Source organism: Anguilla anguilla, chromosome 18 (assembly GCF_013347855.1).
Source record: "Anguilla anguilla isolate fAngAng1 chromosome 18, fAngAng1.pri, whole genome shotgun sequence".
NCBI lineage: Eukaryota > Metazoa > Chordata > Actinopteri > Anguilliformes > Anguillidae > Anguilla > Anguilla anguilla.
The window spans coordinates 7866109-7888364 of NC_049218.1; the positions used below are offsets into that span (position 1 = coordinate 7866109).

Sequence of the window (22256 nt, forward strand, 5' to 3'; positions counted from 1 at the left end):
TTATTGTGCTACTTGCATCTTATCTAACGGATGCATCGGTTTCTTATCATTTTAGAAGCAGTTGAATGCTTCTCTGCTTTCGTTGTTAGCACGGCTGCCTCTGCAGCATTGTTTTGTCTCCAGGAAGGTTTCTCCTCACTCAGACAGGCAGCCTTTTATCTCTGACGAGCCCCGATGCTGTGTTCTGTGGGGGCTCAGAGGGGAATAGCGCTGGATCAGATGAGGGTAGAAACGCTCTGTTGTGTGAACCTGCCCCACAGCAGGTACAAGCTGCTGGAGTCTAAGCTGGAGTCCACGCTGAAGAAGTCCCTGGAGATCAAGGGGGAGAAGATTGCCGCCCTGGAGGCCAGGCTGGAGGAGTCATCCAACCTCAACCAGCAGCTGCGGCAGGAGTTGAAGACTGTGAGTCACATACACACACTCAAGCACGGTCTCACACAAACTCGTACACACACACACACACACACACACACACTCATAAAAGAGTCTGTGTCCATGGAGATCTCCCCTTCTGTGTGTTCACTGCTGAGAAGCATAGGCTTTTTCATCAGAATCCCCCGGGCCACGGCGTGGGTGTGTGAGTTTGAGGGTCGGGGAGCAGGCCCCGGGCTAACCTTTGACCCCTTGCAGGTGAAGAAGAACTACGAGGCCCTGCGGCAGAGGGAGGAGGAGGAGCGAATGGTGCATAGCTCCCCCCCGAGGGCAGGGGAGGAGGTGCAGGTGGCCAGCAGGTGGGAGAAGGAGAGCCAGGAGGCCACACGGGAGTTACTGAAGGTCAAGGACCGGCTCATTGAGGTGGAGAGGAACGTGAGTACAACCGCACAGTACAGTGCACTATGACACATTATAATGCATTATAACACTGCGTTAAATACTTACTGAAGATAGTACAGCCACACTGTAAAGCACACTGACACATTATAACGCACTATAACACATTGTAGTTATAGTATGTTATACACTTACAGAGTGAGTGCAGCTGCAATGTACATCACACTATGACACATTATAACACACTGTAAGACATTATAGCACATTATAACAGTGTGTTATATACTTTTAGCCCTTATTCACTTAAAGCTGAAAATAGTCAGAATGGCCTCATGCATTCAGAGCAAATGCATCGTGTTCCTCTCGCTCCCCATTCACGCTGGTGCTCGTGTGCGGCTGCTCAGAACGCCACGCTGCAGGCGGAGAAGCAGGCGCTGCGCACGCAGCTGAAGCAGCTGGACACGCAGAGCGCAAACCTGCAGGAGCAGATCCTGGCTCTGCAGCGGCAGACCGCCTCCCTGCAGGAGAACAACACCACCCTGCAGACGCAGAACGCCAAGCTGCAGGTGAGTCTGCTGACTGCAGACCTTTAGGCGACTAAATCATTTCCAAATATGCAAACTTCAGGACTGAACATTTGCATGCATTTTAATGACTGTTTGTAATTTCAGTTACTTACTGTAAGAATGCATTCATTGCATTTCATATATGTGCTTTCAGCAGGGAGTGACCTGAATCAAGTCTTGAAATAGTGGGCTGGGCAGCGTGATTTGCAGTAAAAAATAAATTTAAAAAACCCAACCACTGCCGTAGAGGAACTCAGCCGTAGGACGACAGTCGATTGGTCAGTCTCCTCCGGTGTGTCAGTCCCGGTTGTGCTCCCTCCCGCAGGTGGAGAACTCCACCCTGAACTCGCAGAGCGCCGCCCTGCTGGCGCAGAACGCGCAGCTGCAGAGCCAGCAGTGCAGCGCCGAGAGCGAGCGGGAGGGGGCGCTGCGGGAGCGGGAGGACCTGCGCTGCGCCCACGAGCTGCTGCTGCGCGACCACGAGAAGCTGGCGGCGCTGCACGAGCGCCAGGCCGCCGAGTACGAGGCGCTCATCAGCAAGCACGGCGGCCTCAAGGTGGCGCACAAGAGCCTGGAGCTGGAGCACCGCGAGCTGGAGGACCGGTGAGCCTGGAGTGGCCTTACAATGCTCTCACAACCTCTATACAACCTTTTAATAACACTCTCACAACCTCTACACAGCCTTATCACAACACTGTCACAACCTCTACACAGCCTCATCACAACCTTCTCACAACACTCTCAACCTCTACACAAATCTTCTCACAACACTCTCACAACCTCTATACAACCTTCTCACAACACTCTCACAACCTCTAAACAACCTTCTCACAACACTCTCACAACCTCTATACAACCTTCTCACAACACTCTCACAACCTCTATACAACCTTTTAATAACACTCTCACAACCTCTACACAGCCTTATCACAACACTGTCACAACCTCTACACAACCTCTACACAGCCTCATCACAACCTTCTCACAACACTCTCACAACACTCTCAACCTCCATACAACCTCTACACAAATCTTCTCACAACCTCAAAATGCACTCACAATCTTTTCACAACGTTCTCACAACACTCCCACAACCTCTGCACGTTATCACAATGCTTTCACAACCCCTACACAACCTTCTCACAGTGCTCTCACATCCTTTTTTTCCAAGGTGCACTTGCGTGGAGTCCTGCCTAATGCTTCTTGCCTTATCTGATGAGACGGAAGTGGTCAGACTCTGGCCTGCCGCTGTCACGTTAGATGGCATTAGTGCGCTGCTATAGACTGCACAACCACAAACACATCTCCAGTTAACAAAAAGGTGTGTGGTGTTACACCACAGCTACATGACCCCCATTGTTCTGTGGCGTGTTGCCAAGGGAACAATAAGCAGCCGCTTGTCCATCTGCATGATCCTGAAAGCAGCGCATTGTCTGAAAATGGAGCCTGAAAATACTGCTGATAACACATCCATAACTGTCGTTTAAGAAGACAGGAAGTTCAATGGATGTTTTGTGTATATCACGCAGTTATGTAAAATACTGTTTTGTGGACCCTGTATGGTTTAATGTTATCTTATCTTAATATGTTCCATCAGGATATTAGTCCCCAGTGTCAGTGACTGAAGTAGCGGTATTTTACATTACTGTATGTCACTCTGGTGGATGTAGGTACAGTATTATCAGGTAATCTGTACTCCGGCCAAATTTGCTTTTTGGCTATCCTACCCACAGTTACACATATCGTTGCTAATTTCATCCCTGTCTGTCCAGTACAAAAATGTAATCGGGTACAGTACAGTAAGGTGTGGTACTCGGTAGCTGATAAAACGGTACTGCTGGTGCACTGTAGTTACGGTGTTGCTCGTTGACGGTTGCAGGTACAACCAGCTGCTCCAGCAGAAGGCCCAGCTGGAGGACCTGGAGAAGGCTCTGAAGGCTGAGCAGGAGAAGATGCTTCTGGAAAGCAAGAACCACGAGGCCACCGCCAAAGAGCTCCACAAACTGAAGGAGGAGAACGACAAGTAAGAGCAGAACCAGAGCAGAACCAGTGCAGAACCAGTACAGAACCAGAGCAGAACCAGTGCAGAACCAGAGCAGAACCAGTACAGATCCAGAGCAGAACCAGTACAGAACCTTGTTAGCAGGCGTCAACCAACCTATAGACCAGGTCTGCCCACCCCTGTTCTTGGAGATCTACCATCCTGCAGGTTTTCACTCCAGCCCCAACAGATTTGTAGTAACAGGCTGTAGGCCATATGTCATTAACAGTCAGAAGGACAATAAAATAACATTTTTGACCTTATATAAAAATATGATAATAAGATGCACAATGTGCTGTTTCAGGGTGGCTCTACAGTGTCACCTGCTGGTAGAAACCAGGAGGCGCATTCCCGTTTTATACTTGAATGGTGTAAGACCCGTGTGGGTGTGGCTGGGGCTGCAGTGTGACGCCGGGGTGAATGTGTTTAACCCCTCGCGCTCAGGCTGAACCAGACGTACCAGCAGCTGGTGAAGGACAACGAGGGCCTGCAGGCCGATCACAAGAGCCTGAAGAGCCAGCTGAACAGCAGCAGGCTGGAGCACACCCGCCTGGAGGCCGAGTTCTCCAGGCTGAAGGAGCAGTACCAGCAGCTGGACATCACCTCCACCAAACTGACCAATCAGTGCGAGGTACAGGAGACACACACGCACGCACACACACACACACACACACACACACACACACACAAACTCATACCTTCATCATCACCTCCACCAAGCTGACCAATCAGTGCGAGGTACAGGAGACACACACATACACACACACGCACACACACCTCTGACAGTTCAACCAGCATGAGTACTGCAGAAAGCTGTTACTGCCCCTCAGGCTGAGCAGGATTAGAGATCCTATGCCAGCGACTCACCAGGCACACTCTAATTGGATGCACCTTCAAAAAATTCAATAAGGGGCATGGCCAAGCACAGCACTGTGGAAACAGAACTTCTGTGTCTGACTCTGTGGAATCAGTGCTGGGACAGTGGAGATAGACCACTCTGAGCTTTATCCTGCATAGTCTGGTCTACTTACTGTGTGGTGTGTGTGCAGTGAGATGTGTGTGTGCAGTGTATTAAGGCTGTCTGTGTTAAGGCTGTCTGTGTGTGCAGCTCTTGAGCACAGTGAGGTGTGTGTGTGCCCTTTGTTAAGGCCCTCTGTGTTAGGTCTCTCTCTGTGTGTACAGCTCCTGAGCACAGTGAGGTGTGTGTGTGCAGTGTGTTAAGGCTCTCTCTTTCTGTGTGTGCAGCTCCTGAGCACAGTGAGGTGTATGTGTGTGTGGTGTGTGTTAAGGCTCTCTCTCTGTGCACAGCTCCTGAGTACAGTGTGATGTGTGTGTGTGTGTGCAGTGAGGTGTGTGTGTGTACGTGCAGTGTGTCAAGGCTCCCTGTGTTAAGGCTCTCTCTGTGTGTGCAGCTCCTGAGCCAGCTGAAGGGGAACCTGGAGGAGGAGAACCGGCACCTGCTGGACCAGATCCAGACCCTGATGCTGCAGAACCGGACCCTGCTGGAGCAGACCATGGAGAGCAAGGACCTGTTCCACGTGGAGCAGAGACAGTACATGTGTGTGACTTACAGTTGCAATACACACACACACACACACGCACATACATATATACACGTACTGTACAGAGACAGTAAAGCACCATTTCGGCTCCCAGCAGCCCCCGGGGTGACCTTTGACCCTTCGCCTCCTTTCAGAGACAAACTGAACGAGCTGAGGAGGCAGAAGGAGAAGCTGGAGGAGAAGATCATGGACCAGTACAAGTTCTACGACCCCTCCCCCCCACGCAGGTACGCGCACATTAGTGTCACTCACGCAGACTCCTCCCCCCGCACAGGTACGTGCACGTTACTGTCACTCACACAGGCCCCTCCCCCTCACGCAGGTACGCACATGTTAACGGCGCTCATACAGTCTCCATCCCCCATGCAGATGCGCATCACTGGCACGTGAACATTTTAAAGAAAAGCCCTACAGTTTAGGCACTGGGGGGGGGGGGGGGGGTGTAAGCCTGGGGCTATAGCCCTGTAATGAACTCCCCCAAGCGTTTTCTTACAATTTGACATTTTCATTTTTAATTAAACAATAAGGACATCTGAAAGCCCCCTGTGCATGTTACTTGTTCATTCTGTGTGCTGGGAGCAGAGCCTGTACCCTCTCCCGCCCTCACCGATCAGGACTCAGAGTGTTTGTGCGAGGCCGCCGCCGCCGCCGCTGACAGTGACTGACCTGGCAGACCGTGCGCACGCCACGCTCTGATTTAATTGGTCGTTAAGGAGCGTCTGAATGAAATTAGAGTCGCTCGCTGGCAGCTGCCAGGCTCGCCGGGCTCCCTGTGGGACGGAACTCGATGTGAAAGCTGGAGACCGGCCCGCGTCAATTCGGGGTGACAGCGTGAATCTGGGGGGTGACAGCCGGGGTGCGGTTGTTTCGGCACGAGCGGTTATAACTCGTTTGGTTTGGGCCTGTCTCCGTGTCACGCGTCCCTCTGTGAGTCACACACGCTGATGTGTGTTCGTGTCGTCCCGCTCCAGCGCGTTCACTCCAGCGCGTTCAGATGTGGGAGCTCCTGGGCTAGGACACAGTGTCACGTGTCACATGTCACATGCCCACAGCTGCGGTGATGGCGGGGGAGCTCGCGCGTACCGTGCCAGCGCTTCCTGCTTTTCAGCAGCCACTTCCTGGCTTCAGCAGGGCTTCAGTCACACTTCTCATTCTCAGGCCTGCACATTGGGGCTCTCATAGACCGCTTGGTCCTCCCTGGGTAATACAGGGTAAAGGGACACACTCACGGTCAAGGGTGGGGCTGTCTTATTATCAGTGTGTGGTCATCTTAAGTTAGCGGTCGACGGGAGTGTGGCTGCGTTGGGAGGGATTAGCGCGTTGGCGCCTCTGGTGGACGGTTTTTTCACGTGATGCTTTTAACTCAAGCTTGTTGCTGTCAGTCACCCTGTTTCCGCCTGCCCCCCCCCCCCCCCCCCCCCAGACGAGGGAACTGGATCACGCTGAAGATGAAGAAGCTGATCAAGCCGAAGAGCCGCGAGAGGCAGCGCTCGCTGACGCTCACGCCCCCCCGCTCCGAGTCCAGCGACGGCTTCCTGGGCCCCGCCCCCCAGGACAGCCAGGACAGCTCGTCCATGGGCTCGCTGGACGACACGCTCAGCCACAAGAGGAGCAGCAGTGAGTACTGTTACACACACACTACTTACGCATTACACACTGCGCACGCTGTTACACACACACTACTTACGCATTACACACTGCGCGCGCTGTTACACACACACTACTTACGCATTACACACTGCGCACGCTGTTACACACTGCATTATACACACAGGCTACACAAACACTACACACACACTACTCACGCATTACACACTGCGCGCGCTGTTACACACACACTACTTACGCATTACACACTGCGCGCGCTGTTACACACACACTACTTACGCATTACACACTGCGCGCGCTGTTACACACACACTACTTACGCATTACACACTGCGCACGCTGTTACACACACACTACTTACGCATTACACACTGCGCACGCTGCTACACACACACTACTCATACATTACACACTGCGCACGCTGTTACACACACACTACTTACGCATTACACACTGCGCGCGCTGTTACACACACACTACTTACGCATTACACACTGCGCGCGCTGTTACACACACACTACTTATGCATTACACACTGCGCGCGCTGTTACACACACACACTACTTACACATTACACACTACGCACGCTGTTACACACACACTACTCATACATTACACACTGCGCATACTGCTACACACACACTACTCATACATTACACACTGCGTGCGCTGTTACACACACACTACTCATACATTACACACTGCGCACGCTGTTACACACACACTACTTACGCATTACACACTGCGCATGCTGTTAAACACACACACTCATACTGTATATTGTATTATACACGCAGGCTACACAAACACTACACACACACTGCACACACTACACATACACAACACATACTGTACACACACGTGCATACTGTACACACACACTGCTCATGCACTATACATACTACACATACTGTACACACACAGCGCGCATGCTGTTACACACACACATACTCTACACACACATGCTACACATACTGTACACACACAGCGCGCATGCTGTTACACACACACATACTCTACACACACATGCTACACATACTGTACACACACGCTACACATACTGGACATGCACATGTACACAACCCCCCCCCCCCCCCCAGATGGGGCTGACAGATGGGTGTGTCCCCTGTGCTCACAGTCAGTTTCACTCCTCATTGTCACCGACAGGCAAGCCAGATAAGGACCGCCCCTTATTCCCAGACTCCTCCCACTGTCCCAACCAATAGACCGGCCCCTCATTCGCACAGCTCCTGCCATAGCTGTCACCACAACAGGACAGGAAGATAAAGCCCACCCACCTGCATGTGGGAAACACCCCATTTCATCCCACCACCACAGACAGACAGACACAGACAGACAGTCAGTCAGACAGACAGGAAGAGCTCAGCGAGCACTGCAGACCGTGTGCTAGAGGACATAGGACGGTGTTTCTCTTCTCTCTCCTCCTAACGCGCTCTGTGCTTCTTTTTCTCTCCGTTTGGAAGGGAAGAGAGAGAAGTACATCCAATTGCAGTGCCCCTCTAACGGTATGACGAGGGGCGGAGGGAGTGGGCGTGGCTTCATGACTCATCAGCCTGTCTGTGTGTCTGTATTAAAGGGTGCAGTGCGCTTCTCGCGTTGACATGACTGACAATGGACCTATCTTACTACTGGGCTACTCTACGTACAGTCTTACACCGGGGCTACTCTGTACAGGCTTACACCAGGACTACTCTACATGTGGTCTAACACCAGGACTACTTTACATACGGTCTTACACCAGGGCTACTCTGTACAGGCTTACACTAGGACTACTCTACGAACAGTCTTACACCAGGACTACTCTACGAACAGTCTTACATCAGGACTACTCTATGTACAGTCTTACACCAGGACTACTCTACAGACAGTCTTACACCAGGGCTGCTCAGTTCCACAGCTGTGCTCTCTGAGTAAATGTGGAGCTCAGTGGAATCCATGTTGCTTTTCATTTGCCTGTTTTCTTCTAATCACATAATTTAATCGGTTCCCCTTTTGCCCCCCCTTGCAGCGAGCTGTGTAATGTGAGCCAAATGAAGTGGCCAAATTGAATTAGGAGTCATCTGAGACGGTCTGATTTGGGAATAGAGTAAAGCGTATGCGTTGTTTTTCGTGACGTTGAACAGCGCAGCTCTTCGAGCGTGCGGTTCCCTGGGTCAAAGTAGCGGCTCGATAACGGCTCAGATTAACGAAGAGATTAACGAGGGCGCTGGCTTCGTAATTAATCGGTATGTCGGACACGCGCCGCACGCGGCATTCTGCGGTCGAATGGAAAATCGATGGCGACCCTGGAGGCCTGCGTAAACACCCAGTGCACAGAGGCACGGGGAGGAACGGCCTGCTTTTTACAAAGATTGAAAAATGAGGAACGAACCCGGGCGAGGGTCCAGAGGACTTAAAACGGTCTGTGTGCTGGCCCCATGAACCCCCGTCCCTTCCAGTGGCCTGTCCCAAAGCGTGAACCCCAAAAGCTGTTCTGCCCCTGTGATGTCACCCTCGCTGGCCCAGGAGCGCCGTTCCCTTGGAAACGCGCTTCGGTTGCACCGTTTAATATGCGCCAGCAAGCGCTTGTGTGTGTGTGTGTGTGTGTGTGTGTGCGCGCCATGCGTCCTGATCCCACTCAACCAACAGCCTGTCCCACACCTCACAGCCATCCCACAGACACTCCACAGTGTGTGTGCGTGTATGTGTTTGTGCGCATACATTTGTATAAGAGACTGGGTGTGTTTGTGTGCATGTATTTACGTGACAGCGCAATGTGTGTGTGCGTGCGTGTGTGTGTGTGCATGCGTAGGCCTGTGTGTGTATGCCTGTGTGCGCGCATGTGGGTGTGTGTATACGTGTGTGTGTGTGTGTGTGTGTGCGCGTGTGTGTGTGTGTTCCTGCTGTTCCTCCCAGGCTCCAGGGCGGCGCTGTGGGATCTCCTCCCAGTCCTAAGTGTTGTGTTAACGCCCCTCTGTTCTCTCCTTGCCTCCTCTCTCTCTCTCTCTCTCTCTCCATTGCCCGACCCCTCGTGCGCCCTCCTCCTGCCCCGCCCGTAAAGCCCTGAAACGGTTGCCCTTTATGAGGAACAGGTCCAAGGAGAAGGACAAAGTGAAGGCAGCCTACCGCCGCTCCATGTGTAAGAGCCCTGGGTCCCCGCCGGCCCCGCCCCTCTCTGTCTGTCTCCGCCCCCCTCTGCTTCTGCCCCGCCCCCTTCTGCTGCTTCTCTGTGTGACTCCACCCGCATGGCGGACGTTGCGCTGTGCTAAACGCTGAGCCTGGGCATGTCACTGTGCTGCACACCTGTTCGGAAGTCAAAGAAACAGTGATTTCTGATTTGCGCTCGTTGTGGTTTGATGGCTGTTTGCAGGGGAGCTGTTAGATATGTTTGTTGCTGTTGTGGTCTGATTGCTAGTGAGAGATAGAATGGTGATGTTCACTGAGATGGAGTTCCCTGGATGTGTAGCCTGCTCTATCTCTGACCTCATTACTGCCTGCGGCACAAGCTGAGCACCCCATCACCCCTGTACCTTCCCCCACTCTCACCCCTACCCCCCACCTCACACCTACCCCCCACCCTCACACCCCACACCCCCAACCCTCAACCCAACCTTGCCCCCACCCTGGCCCGTACCCCCAACCTCACACCCTGTGCCCCTCTCTGCTGCTCGCTCGAGGCTCGCAAACAGCATGGCTTTGCAACTGTCCACCAGCGAGAGCCGAAATGGTGTTGGAGCTGAAATGCTTGCTTTCTCTCTTTCTCGCATGTGCTGTCTCCCTCTCTCTTTCTCCTTCACTCTCTCAAAATCGTGTTCACTAAAGCGCTGTAAACTTCACACTCTCAGAAAGTGACACTGTGCACACAGTCTGCTCTGTTTTTATTGGCTGTGGCAGGATGACTCATACTCAGCTGCCAGGTTAATGGCTTTTTCATTCTGTTTCACGGCTCAATTTCCCAAAGTTGCACTTTTTTCTTTTTCACAATTTCTCGGCTCTGTCCCTCTCTCTCTTTTTCCCTCTCCATTTCTTTTTCTCTTTCTCCATCTCTCTCTCCCCCCCTTTAATTAAAGGTGTTTGTAAATAAAAAAATCTCCCCCCATCTCTCTCTGTCACACCCTCTCTCTCTCTCTCTCTCTCTCTCTCTCTCACTCACTTTGGCACTATATCTCACTCTGTGCATGTCATGATAGGGTGGGAAGCACACACAGTGTTAGAGTCTGCCGTCTCTCACATAACGGCTCGCTGTAGATTTAGTGCATCTGCTGTAGAATCCCTCTAGAAACGTCCCCCCCCCCCCCCCCCCCCCCCCCCCATCCTCAGCACACCTCAGGTAGTCGCTCACTTCTCCTTCTTACCCCCCCCTCCCCCAGCCATGAACGACCTGCTGCAGACCATGGCCCTGGCGGGGGCCCAGTGGCCGGGCAGCTCGGAGAACCTGGACGGGCCGGAGGCCCCCGAGGGCGGCCCCCGCATGGAGCTGGGCTCCATGGCCTACTCCACCACCGCCATCAACTACGCCACCCTGCGCCTGCCCTCCCGCCACCGTGCCCAGCAGCAGCGCGCCGCCAAAGGTGGGGCCCCGGACTCCGCCCCCTTTCGCCCCCGCGGTGACATCACTGTCACGGCTGAGTTTTGACGGTCGATTAATCGGTCCACTGATAATATGGTTTAAAAAACACACCGGTCTTCTGCACGTCTGTCTCCTGTTCTGTGTGATGCCTCATTGGTGCTGCCCCGCCCACTCAGTGAGGTCACAAGAGCGTAGCTCTGTCAGACAGGTGTGTTTCAGAGGCAGGGCCGGGCAGGTAGGCCGTCTAGACAACAGGTTTTTTTTAAAAAAAACCTTTTAACATTGGTTCAACAGCAAATGGAGAAAAGTATCAGTTTTCACTAGAACTTGGCATATAAAAAACTTAAATGAGTTTTATCAGGAGGTCTCCTGTTCAAGGGTACTGGGTGGGGTGACTGCTTAGCTTCAGCAGTTTGACATGAGAAGGGTACAGGGTGGTATGACTGATTAGCTTCAGCTGTTAGCCATGAGAAGGGTACTGGCTGGTATGACTGCTTAGCTTCAGCAGTTTGACATGAGAAGGGTACTGGGTGGTATGGCTGATTAGCTTTAGCAGTTAGCCATGAGAAGGATGCAGGGTGGTATGGCTGCTTAGCTTCAGCAGTTAGCCATGAGAAGGGTACAGGGTGGTATGGCTGCTTAGCTTCAGCAGTTAGCCATGAGAAGGATGCAGGGTGGTATGGCTGCTTAGCTTCAGCAGTTAGCCATGAGAAGGGTACAGGGTGGTATGGCTGCTTAGTTTCAGCAGTTAGGCATGAGAAGGGTACAGGGTGGTATGACTGCTTAGCTTTAGCAGTTAGCCATGAGAAGGATGCAGGGTGGTATGGCTGCTTAGCTTCAGCAGTTAGCCATGAGAAGGATGCAGGGTGGTATGGCTGCTTAGCTTCAGCAGTTAGCCATGAGAAGGGTACAGGGTGGTATGGCTGCTTAGCTTCAGCAGTTAGCCATGAGAAGGATGCAGGGTGGTATGGCTGCTTAGCTTCAGCAGTTAGCCATGAGAAGGGTACTGGGTGGTATGGCTGATTAGCTTCAGCAGTTAGCCATGAGAAGGGTACTGGGTGGTATGACTGCTTAGCTTCAGCAGTTAGCCATGAGAAGGGTACTGGGTGGTATGGCTGATTAGCTTCAGCAGTTAGCCATGAGAAGGGTACTGGGTGGTATGGCTGATTAGCTTCAGCAGTTAGCCATGAGAAGGGTACAGGGTGTTATGGTCCTCTCTACCTTCTGTTGCTATCCATAGTTAGCATTTGTCCTCTGTGTGTGTGAGCCCCCCTCTCTCTTGTCAGTGCTTGAGGGGGCGGGGCTTCCAGCAGGCTGCTCGTTTGTCACAGGCCATTTCACCCCGTCTGACCGCATTAGCGCTGACGGTAACGCGTCCTGTCATTTTCCGTCTCCCAGACAACGCGTCCAGCGAGGACGTCGCCCCAACCTCATCGGACAGCATCAACGGGCCGAGGAGTCAAGGTGAGGCGGGAGCCCGAGCATGCTGGGAAACGGGGCCCGTCCCCGTCGCACGCGCGATAATCGGAAACAGCTGCGCGTCCGCTAACAGCCGTGGAGCGCCCGCGTCAGCACGCTTCTCAGCTCCTGTTGAGCCCGCAATAACTCAGCGCCCGAAGCGGCTCCACGCGTGTCAGAGCGCAACGCGTTCCCCAACACATTCGGTCCGGAGACAGGATTTATTACGGCCGTTTTATCTCAGGCACGGTGCGGTCTGTGGATTATAAATGCAGTCGTAGCTCAGCGCAGCTGTTCACTAACGTGATGTGATATGATATTCACACAATTACAAGAACGTTTTCGAATGTAATAGCAAATGAACTTCACTGTACAGATACCCTTGCATCCATATGTAAGTTCCAGCTACATTTTTACATTAAAGGCATACTCATTAGTTATTTTACAGGGACGGATACAAACACAGGGACATATTGAACGAAGTATCATCAGATGCTTTGCATTGCTCCCTGTAGTGCTAACGCTAATTGTCAACACCCGTCCTTAAATGGGCTTTCATGAAGACAAAGATATAAAATTCCCAGTAACTGCCTGAGAATTAATGAGTAGGTAGGGGTTGGCTCAGATCTGCAGGAGCTCTGTGCCCCTCCCCAAACTGCCCCTCCTCCTCCCCAAACTGCCCCTGCCCCTCCCCCTCCCCCTCCCCATATTGCCCTTGTGTGAGTGTGTCCCTGGCAGGGCTGCATGCTGCACAGTCTTTCTCCCTCCCTCCCTCTCTCTCTCTCTCTCGCTGTCTCTCTCTCCCTCTCTTTCTCTCTCTCTCTCTCTCTCTCTGTGTGGGACAGCATGCGCAGCGGTGCCTCCATCTGCTGTGGCTTTCCCTCTATTCTCTCTGTCCTCCCCTCTCCTTCTCTTCCCTGCTCTCCTCTCTACCTCCTCCTCCTCTCATCCCTTCTCCTCCAGTCTCCAGACCCACCAGCCTGCACAGTAGTAAGACCAGCAGTAGCTATAGCAACCATAACTCCCCCTGCTCACTGCACAACTCAGTTGCTTAGGCTGCCCTGCCTGGACACTTCCCCTTTCCCTCTCTCTCTCTGTCTATCTCTGCGTCCTTCTCTCCATCTGCTCTCTCCCTCCCTCTCTCCCTGTCTCTCTCTTCCTCCGTCTCTCGCTGCTTGATCTCTCTCTCTCTTCCTTCCTCCCTCACTTCCTCCCTCCCTCCACTCAGTCTGCACTGGATTGCTGGTGTGTACGCCCTTTTTCACACAGACCATTTGCTGGAATTGGAAAATCTGTGAAAGGGAGTAAACATGACTGCTGTATTGTGGCCTCTTGAATGTGTCTTTTTACACGCGCACACACACACACACACACACACACACTCACACACACACACACACACACTCACACTGCTGGGCATAATGTTGGTGTGTGTGAGAGGACAGAATGGCCGCTCAGTGATGCTGTGTTCTCCTCCTCAGTGATCAGGTCATTGGGTTGTGCCGTTAACAGTCACTGACTCAGTTACACGGTGGTTCCTCTGTGGGCGGGGCTGATCATGTTAATGAGCAGATTAGCAGATGGCGGTAAAGCTCCCTGACTCCAGCTTTCACATTCCAGAGCCCTCTCTGTCTGCGCAGTCCTATTAAAAATTCATGATTATTGTAATGAGCAGTGCATTCTTTCAGCACCGATTGGCTTGTTTCTTCAGGACCACCAGGCCTAAAATGGCCCCCACAGCTCAGAGAAAAAGTTGAGAGTGTCCGTCCCCGTGGATGTGGTTCTCTCTGTGGCGTTGCAGTCCAGTTTAGTGTCTGGTTCACAGTCTCTCCCCTAACCCCCCCCCCCCCCCACCCCGCCCCTCATTGGGCGTGTGCACAAGGTGGCACAGCCGCGATGCCTAAAAACAGATGGTTTATCAAGGCCCCCCCACACACCCAGCAGCCGGTCTGCCCAGTCTGAGCTGTCCCTGTCAGGCGTTTTAGGCCCCCCACCCCCCATCCCCCCAAAAAAAAGCCTCTGTCTGGCTGTCAGAACCTCCTGTCGCCTCACGGATAAATGCGGGAACAAGAGAGAAGGACAAAAAAAACCAAGCAAATGTGGTTCTGCCTGCTGAGATCAGGAGCGCCCCCAACAGGCCTGAAAAAAATGCGGGGCCTGGTCCTACTTTAGCAATTTATAAGCTTCATTTAAAAAAATGTTTTCTCTCTGTTTCTCTCTCTCTGCTCTCTTTCTCTCTCTTTCCCCCCTCGCTCTCTCTCTCCCTTTTTCTCTCTCTCTCTCTCTCTGTACAGGCACAGTGAATGGCAGCCACAGTCGCCCCCACAGTGAGAGCAGTGGGGAGTTCAGTCTCAGTCTGGATAATGAGGCCTGGTCCAGCAGCAGCAGCCCCGTCCAGCAGCCCCCCTCCCACAGATCGTCCCGCCAGAGCCCCCAAATCTTCCGCAGGAGCCTGGAGCCCCCCGTCCCGCAGGCCCAGGGCACAGCCTCCTCGCCTGGGAGCGAGGTGCTGTCCCTGCAGCAATTTCTGCGGGAGAACAAGGACCCAGCGGAGGTGACCGCAGCAGCACTGTAGTACAGAACATCACTGTTACTGAGCATCACTGTAGTACAGAACATCACTGCTTCTGAGCATCACTGTAGTACAGAACATCACTGTTACTGAGCATCACTGTAGTACAGAACATCACTGCTTCTGAGCATCACTGTAGTACAGAACATCACTGTTACTGAGCAGCACTGTGGTACAGAACATCACTGTTACTGAGCATCACTATAATACAGCTAAGTGTGTTTTTGAGCAGTACTATTGTATGCATCTGTATGTGGGTATTTGTTTCTGCAGGTTCTGAAGCTGAATGTACTGTGAGTAGGTATTAAATGCACATGTAAATATGCTTGTTCTATGAAGAGCTGTCATATAAGCATGAATATGCCCCTCCCTGCAGTCTGACAGACAGGAGGCTCCCCCAATGGAGACCAGCCGCAGGACCTCAGATTCCGCGAGGGCGGAGCCTAAAGAGCGCGCCGCCCGCAGCGGTAAGGGCATCCTGCGCTCGGCCAGCGGGAGGGCCGACCCCACCCCCGAGGGGCGGGCCCTGAAGGGGGCGGGGCGGCCGGCGCTGCGGAAGGCGGAGAGCGCGCGGGTGAAGGTCCGAGCCGCCTCCACGTCGGACTGCCCCGCCTCCTCCACCCTGCCCCGCGCCAGCAGCGTCATCTCCACCGCCGAGGGCACCACCCGCAGGACCAGCATCCACGACTTCCTGTCCAAGGACGCCCGGTCGCCCGTCTCCGTCGACCCCGCCCCCGCAGGCGGCCAGGCCACGCCCAGTGAGTACCTCCCGGATCCACACCCTTGCAAGCGCCCCCCGCCCCTGACCAAATCGGCCAGTGTCCCGGGCTCCGCCCCCAGCTCCTCCCCCTGGCTCTTTAGCCCCTCCTTCACCGTAGACTCTCTCTTTACGGACACCATCTTCGGCGAGCCCGCGCCAGCCCCTGCCGTTAAGAGCCACGCCCTCCTGTCACTCAACACCTCCCTCGTCAGCAACATCACCGGCCCACGCCCAAACCCCACCCCCGGCCCCGCCCCCTGCACCCACACCCCAGGACGGGAGCCCGGGGCGAACGCGGCCCCCGGGCAGCCCCCCCACCACACTAACGGTGATGTCACCACTCCTGATCACGTGATTCCCGACCCCCAATCCCGGGCCTCGTCCCCTGAGGAGCCGGCGCCCCTGTGGTACGAGTACGGCTGCGTTTGATCCCGCCGCCGCGGGCGTCCCGGGCCGCCGCGTCCCCGAACCGATCCCACATCCCGCCAAATCCCCTGCTTCGGGACGTTTGGCGAGAAGTGGGCGCGCCCACCTGCATGTTTGGGAAAGACTGGCGCCTCTCAGCTTGCTTGAATGATTGAGAAATCGCTGTCCTCCTGATCTGTGCTGTCAGGTGTGTGGGACTATCCTCTGTCTAAAACCCCATTTCCCCTCTGACTCAGCGAATGACCTCACCCCCATGATCCACCTGTGATGTTTCCTTTGTAAATATCTCATACGTCTCTGTTAACCATGCGGATCCAGCAAATATGTCAATTCATCTGTTAATCTGCTCATGCTTTGACAATTGATTCTTTTTTAATTCACTCATTTTATTTGCATTGTAATTTTGTAATTTTTGTTCATTTTTAACTGGCTTATTACATACAGAATAGTGTGTATCTAGCATGATTATCTTGATAATTATTTATGATAATGCAACTCATAAATAACAAATTCAGCATAAAAAGCTGTAGATTTGCTAAGGTGTTCATATCGTCAGTTATAGAAGGGTAGGAGAGACAGAGGTAGTTTTGGCTTAAATGTGACACTTTTCAATATTGAAAAATCACACATAATGTACAGAACCGGTAGTGTGACAGTTGGTATCACTAAACGGTTAACATGGAAACCTAACTGATAAATTTAATGTAATTAATGCCAAAAAACAATAATTTATAAGAATATGAAAGGCTAATTACTTTAATACCATCTTTTTCAACAACACAAAGTATGATAGCTTTAAAAATGTTACACTTTGAGTCCCGGTATTGGTGCTGATAGAAACAGTCTGTCTGAAGTAGCTGTTTACAGGCATTAATGTGCTAAAAGTTCTGGAAGTTTCTTGCCTTTAAGTATAAACGCTTGTGGAACGAGCTGGAATCTCTAAGGGCCCTGATGGTGTGTCATATTAAGGTCATTTTAAGGGCTGACTCACACGTCTGTATACATGGCTTCTGGGAAAAGATACTGACAGCGGCTGAGTTCTGTTCATAAGGCTCACAATTTGTTTTTTAAAATGTACATAATCTACTTACGCTCTGATTTGTCTTGGGGACAGAAGCATATTGTTTAATGTTAAGTTATACAACCAAATTAAACTCAAGTTTATAAGCTAGTTAATCGTGTATTTAAATATTTTTTATCATTTCTGTGTTGAAGGGTTTTTGGTTTTAAGAGCTTAATTTAGGGTGTGGTGGTACAGATGTACAGACGTGTTTGTTGAAAGTGTTTTTTGTGTGTGTGTGAGACGTGTGAAAGCTGCGGGGAGGCGTGATCTTAGCGTGTCCCCGCAGATCACCAGCATGTTCACCGAACCGCATGGCTGCGCTCCTCCTCTCGTCTGTCACCAGGCCGCCATTTTGACCGTCGCAATCAAAATGGACATGCGTTCGGTCTCATGCTCCTTTTGCTTTGTCCAGGATCAGTCCCAGAAATGTAACTCTGCTGAGTTCTCCGCAGTAAGGTGGCTACAGTTCTGCTTTTCCTTGTATATGGGGGCTGGAAGATGCTTTTTTTCATTCACACGGCTAATTTCAGATACTCAAATGAAATTCTAATAGTCTTTGGCAAACTTTGTCAAGGTAAAAAAAAAATACAGCCCAACTGAAGAGTAATCATGTCTCATTTTGCAAGACAAGGACAGGTTCTAGTGAGTGAACCATGGGAGCTTTTTTGGAATGAAACCAGTCCCCATAAAGGCCCTAGTGTGTGATTTTCAAGCCAGTCTGAAACACGGCCTTTATGAAGTCAGCCCCCATAATGATCAACCACAAGAAAGGCGAAACTGTGACCACCTTATTGAGCCGCGTTCGGTGTGGAGGAAGCAGAAACTTGATTTTGGCCAACGTGCCCCGGGACCGTGGAAGTGCGCGTCCGTTTCATTCTGTCCTCCGTTTGCCCTCGTCTTCGCCGCGGCGCGAGACGGCGCGCTGGCCCCGCCCAGCGTGTCACGTGTCACAGCGAGTGCCTTTGTTCTGCAGATGTGGAGGGTTTAAAGGCACGCAGAAAGTCGCAAAGCAGGACAGGGGAGCGCCAGAGCTCCTAAAACGCAGCCTTCTCCCCACCGCCGCTGCCGGAGGAGCGGCTTCCAGTGGTGAGTTTCCCTGCCAACGGTTTCAAAAAAAAAAAAAAAAAAAAGAGATCCCGGTATCCATGGAGACGAGGGAGCTCCAGGTTAACCCACTAACAGCATCGTGCTCAGTGATTGGTGTGGATGTGCCGCTTCCTTGCTTTGTGCTGTGTCTTTGCTGTCCTCCTGCATGGGTTGCCAGGTCCGTCCTCTCGGAGCACTCATGTAAAACTCCTGTCCCACACGGCTGTTCCGCCTACCGTTCATCCCACGCCTCTGTTCTGTTGGTTAATTTTGCTGTTTTTTTTTTTTGTTGACCTTGTAGCCGTTGGGATAATAAAAGTGAATGATGATGATGATGTGTAATTGGGTGTGGGGTTTGTGCTGGTTTTTGCATGGCTCGGCTGTCCAGTGGTTTCTCTGTCTCTCCCCCCTTCGAGTTTCAGTGTATTTGACATGTCCCATGTCTTTGTATTTGTGCGTGTCTTTACTGATGTGTCTCTCTTTGTGTCCTGCTGTCAATTCTTTCCTGTCTGCTCTCAATTTAGAAAGAAAAGTGACCTTCCTGCTGTCGGTCTGAAGCCTTTTTATATCTGGTCTACTGAGATGGTCTTCAGTCAAAAAAAGGTGAACTTTAAAAAGAAGCAAAAAAAAAACCCATCAGATTCCTTCTTCAGTAGAGAACTAGACTTCCTGCCTTTCCTTGAATCAAGGAGAAATCACTTCCCTCATAAATTGTATTGTGACAAGTTTCCCATTTTTTTGTGAACATTTGACTGCCAGTGGCGAATTGCACTGCCTTGTGGTTTTAACACTCTGCTAATGAGCACACACAATGGACTGGTGTTTCTGTGCCAAGATCCACTCCTGGGAAAAAAAACCCGCCAAGCTTTTCACGGAGCTCGAGGACCGGAACACGCCGGAGTCTTCTGTCAAACTCCATTCTTAAAGCGTGTAAAAAAAATGCGACTTTCTCCAGGAATGGCTCTGTCTCCGTTCAGTCACCGCGTAGCCTTTTAACTGCACGCGGAGGCCAGAAACGGAGTCTTAACAACACCCTGGACGAAGCGGTCGAATCTTCATGATCCCTCCGCAGAACAGACATGGATGCAAGTTCTCCGTTTTTCCCCCCAGATGTACGGAAACAGCATTACGGGAGGACCTTTTATATCGCTTTTTTTGGGTTTCGTTTTTACCGCGGTGTGCTGGATGCCGAACGGAGCTCGGACTCGTGGAACACGGACTGCATGTTGCTGCAGGAGTGAAGACGGTCGTTTCGTTTGGTCCTTTTTCCCCGATTGAGTACAGTTCGATTCCTTTTCCACAGACATAAATGCATTTGATGTGAGCCCTGCCAGTGTTTTATTTGTCTGACGATCCATCTCCTGCGCACCACTGACTATTATGACTATTATATTTATTTGATGAATCAGCGTTTTGTTTTATTTAAGACATTCAGCAGATTTTCTAATCCTGAGCAACGTACTTAACTTACATTATTTTACATTAAGTCAGTTTAGATATTCAGTGAAGCAATTCAGGTTAAGTATTACTCAAATGTACACTTGTGTGCTCTACCCAGGAATCAACGCAACAACGTTGGAGTTGCAAGGCCAATTCACTAACCATTATGCTACACTACTGCCCGTCTGCAAACACCCTTGATTGGGGTAGACTGCCCACTGCCATGCTTCAATACAGTGGACCATTTTATTCAATTGTACTGTAAATGTGCTACAGCAGCTGTGCCTCTACTGGATTCAGACCCGCAAACCCAGTTCCAATGTCACTATACCACTCTAACTTTTCCTCTTGACCTTACCTATTTCACATCTGGCTCCTGAAGATTTTTTGGATTTAACAGGCCTTCTGGTTAATTCTGTACAGTCATTCAGTGGAAACAGTGCAGGTCTGTTTGATAAATAAAGTCATTGTACTTCCTTACTGAAAGTCGGTATTAAAGAAATCTCTGACGACCCTGAGAAATGGACAATGGGAACCATTAGAAGACACTGTAGGACGCCGCCTCTAGACCTGCAGTGGCAAATGCAGTACCTTCCCGTTTTAACAGGTACTGGTGTTTTCATCTCCCAAGAAATTCCTCCCAGTCCAGTTCAACGGACATATTTTCCCACTAAACTTCATGTTTTTAAAGATCCCCTATTTTTGGGGGTAAAGACCCAGCGTGAACCCTGGATGGTGTGTTTTGCTGTAAATTCTGTATATTCTATTAGTACAATGGTCCCTCAAGATGGGGACCCACAGCAGTATGATGTCCTGGCCCCAAAGACAGTCGTGTACAGGCTATCATTGGTATCATTGGTCTCTGTGGCAAAAGCAGGAGTCTAATGATGTTATGGAGGTCTTGTCAAAGATGTAAAAAATGGATTCCACACCAGCGTAGTAACTGGGATGTTTGTTGCTAGAATGATGAGTCAGTCCCAGCACTCATTCTGGTTGGTTAAATTGGACTAGTCTCACTGCTCTAATCTGATTGGTTAAACTGGGTTAGTCTCAATGCTCTAATCTGATTTGTTTAACTGGGCTTTTGATAGCACCTATATCATCATTTCCATCTTCCAGTTATCACTGGAGTGAACACCCACCAATTAAACACTGCCTTTTACCATGTACCCTATCCTTGGTCTACCACTGACTCATATGACAGATCTCTGAGCAAAATACAACAAAATGGCACTGAATTATGCCACAGGAGAATTGTAGAAGTACCCAAGAAGACTTGTAGTCCAGGTTAGATGTTGGAAATTAAGTTTTTTTTTTTTCCCTGTTCCTGCTTGTGAAAGCTCCCATTGTAGGATGTTCTTATTTCCCCGACATTGCAGGGAGTGTTTCGCTACTGGGGATTTGCTGTTTAATAAGGTTAGATGAGAAAGGTGCCATTGCCAACTATTGTAGACACTGACACCTGCTGGAGAAAGAGGTGTAACAACAGCATCTGTTTCTTTTTAGAGCTCAGTACCCACAACTTATCCATCCATACACTGGCCCATACAAGCTTTTGATTGTTTTTATTCTTTATGTGCTGGATTTAGAAAATCTTTGAAAATTTGTAAAACTTAAGTTTATACCAATATTCACCTACTGCCTAGTAAAAAAAGAGGTTCAAGTTTTGTGATCCTGGCTTAATTGTTAAATATAAGCCAGTTGATTCCTAAAAATAAACTTAAGTCATTGGAATTTAGTTTTACTTTAAAAAATAAGATCAAATAAGTACACTAATTGAATAAATATCCCTAAATGGGATATTTCCATGTCTGAAACTGACCAGCTTAATCCTGAGCTCCAAACTGAAATACTGCCATGCTAAACTTGCCAATACAAGCTCTATAATATGTGCTGTGTTCCACATCAGACCATTGGTAACCTAGCCCATTTCTATAGCAAAATATGCCAAAATATTTACCATACAAAAGAAAATGGGTACCTCTGTTTGCCAGCAGTTGAAAAATGAAGACTGACCTGAAAAAACAAGACAGGGCTCAAATGAAACCTTGTTCTATAATGACCTTGTATACATTATTGAACTTGTTCTATAATGACCTTGCATGTGACTTTGTAGACCACACCAGCCTGGAAATGTTTGGATGTCAGGGGAGCCCAGGTGAGTTCAGGTAGCACCAAATGTCCTGTCCCTTAATAAGCACAGAAGAGACTTGGGCAGTGTAGACACCACACAAGAAACCAACACAGGAGACTGCTGCTGGTACTATACTACTATTACATATAAATATGTAATATTGTGAGAACCATTGGAAATAAGCATGTGCGTACCGTGG

The 22256-nt window shown here is 50.7% G+C and overlaps 1 protein-coding gene across 4 annotated transcripts in view; it reads left to right on the forward strand.

The window, feature by feature from the left end:
• The window catches only part of LOC118218108 (girdin-like), an 86963-nt gene extending 65300 nt beyond the window's left edge, over nucleotides 1–21663 (forward strand). For 2 of the 4 annotated variants that reach the window (XM_035400522.1, XM_035400521.1), the window contains exons 17-32: nucleotides 261–402; nucleotides 631–807; nucleotides 1176–1337; nucleotides 1663–1940; nucleotides 3217–3360; nucleotides 3823–4009; nucleotides 4791–4936; nucleotides 5075–5167; nucleotides 6364–6557; nucleotides 8033–8074; nucleotides 9610–9687; nucleotides 10919–11119; nucleotides 12517–12582; nucleotides 14871–15130; nucleotides 15525–18483; nucleotides 19008–21663. In XM_035400522.1, coding sequence (XP_035256413.1) covers nucleotides 261–402; nucleotides 631–807; nucleotides 1176–1337; nucleotides 1663–1940; nucleotides 3217–3360; nucleotides 3823–4009; nucleotides 4791–4936; nucleotides 5075–5167; nucleotides 6364–6557; nucleotides 8033–8074; nucleotides 9610–9687; nucleotides 10919–11119; nucleotides 12517–12582; nucleotides 14871–15130; nucleotides 15525–16337 — 2983 coding nt within the window. In that variant the 3' untranslated portion in view covers nucleotides 16338–18483; nucleotides 19008–21663. The remainder of the gene's footprint in view (nucleotides 1–260; nucleotides 403–630; nucleotides 808–1175; nucleotides 1338–1662; nucleotides 1941–3216; nucleotides 3361–3822; nucleotides 4010–4790; nucleotides 4937–5074; nucleotides 5168–6363; nucleotides 6558–8032; nucleotides 8075–9609; nucleotides 9688–10918; nucleotides 11120–12516; nucleotides 12583–14870; nucleotides 15131–15524; nucleotides 18484–19007) is intronic. The other 2 variants (XM_035400524.1, XM_035400523.1) reach the window with 2 other exon arrangements.
• Nucleotides 21664–22256: the final 593 nt, after the last annotated feature.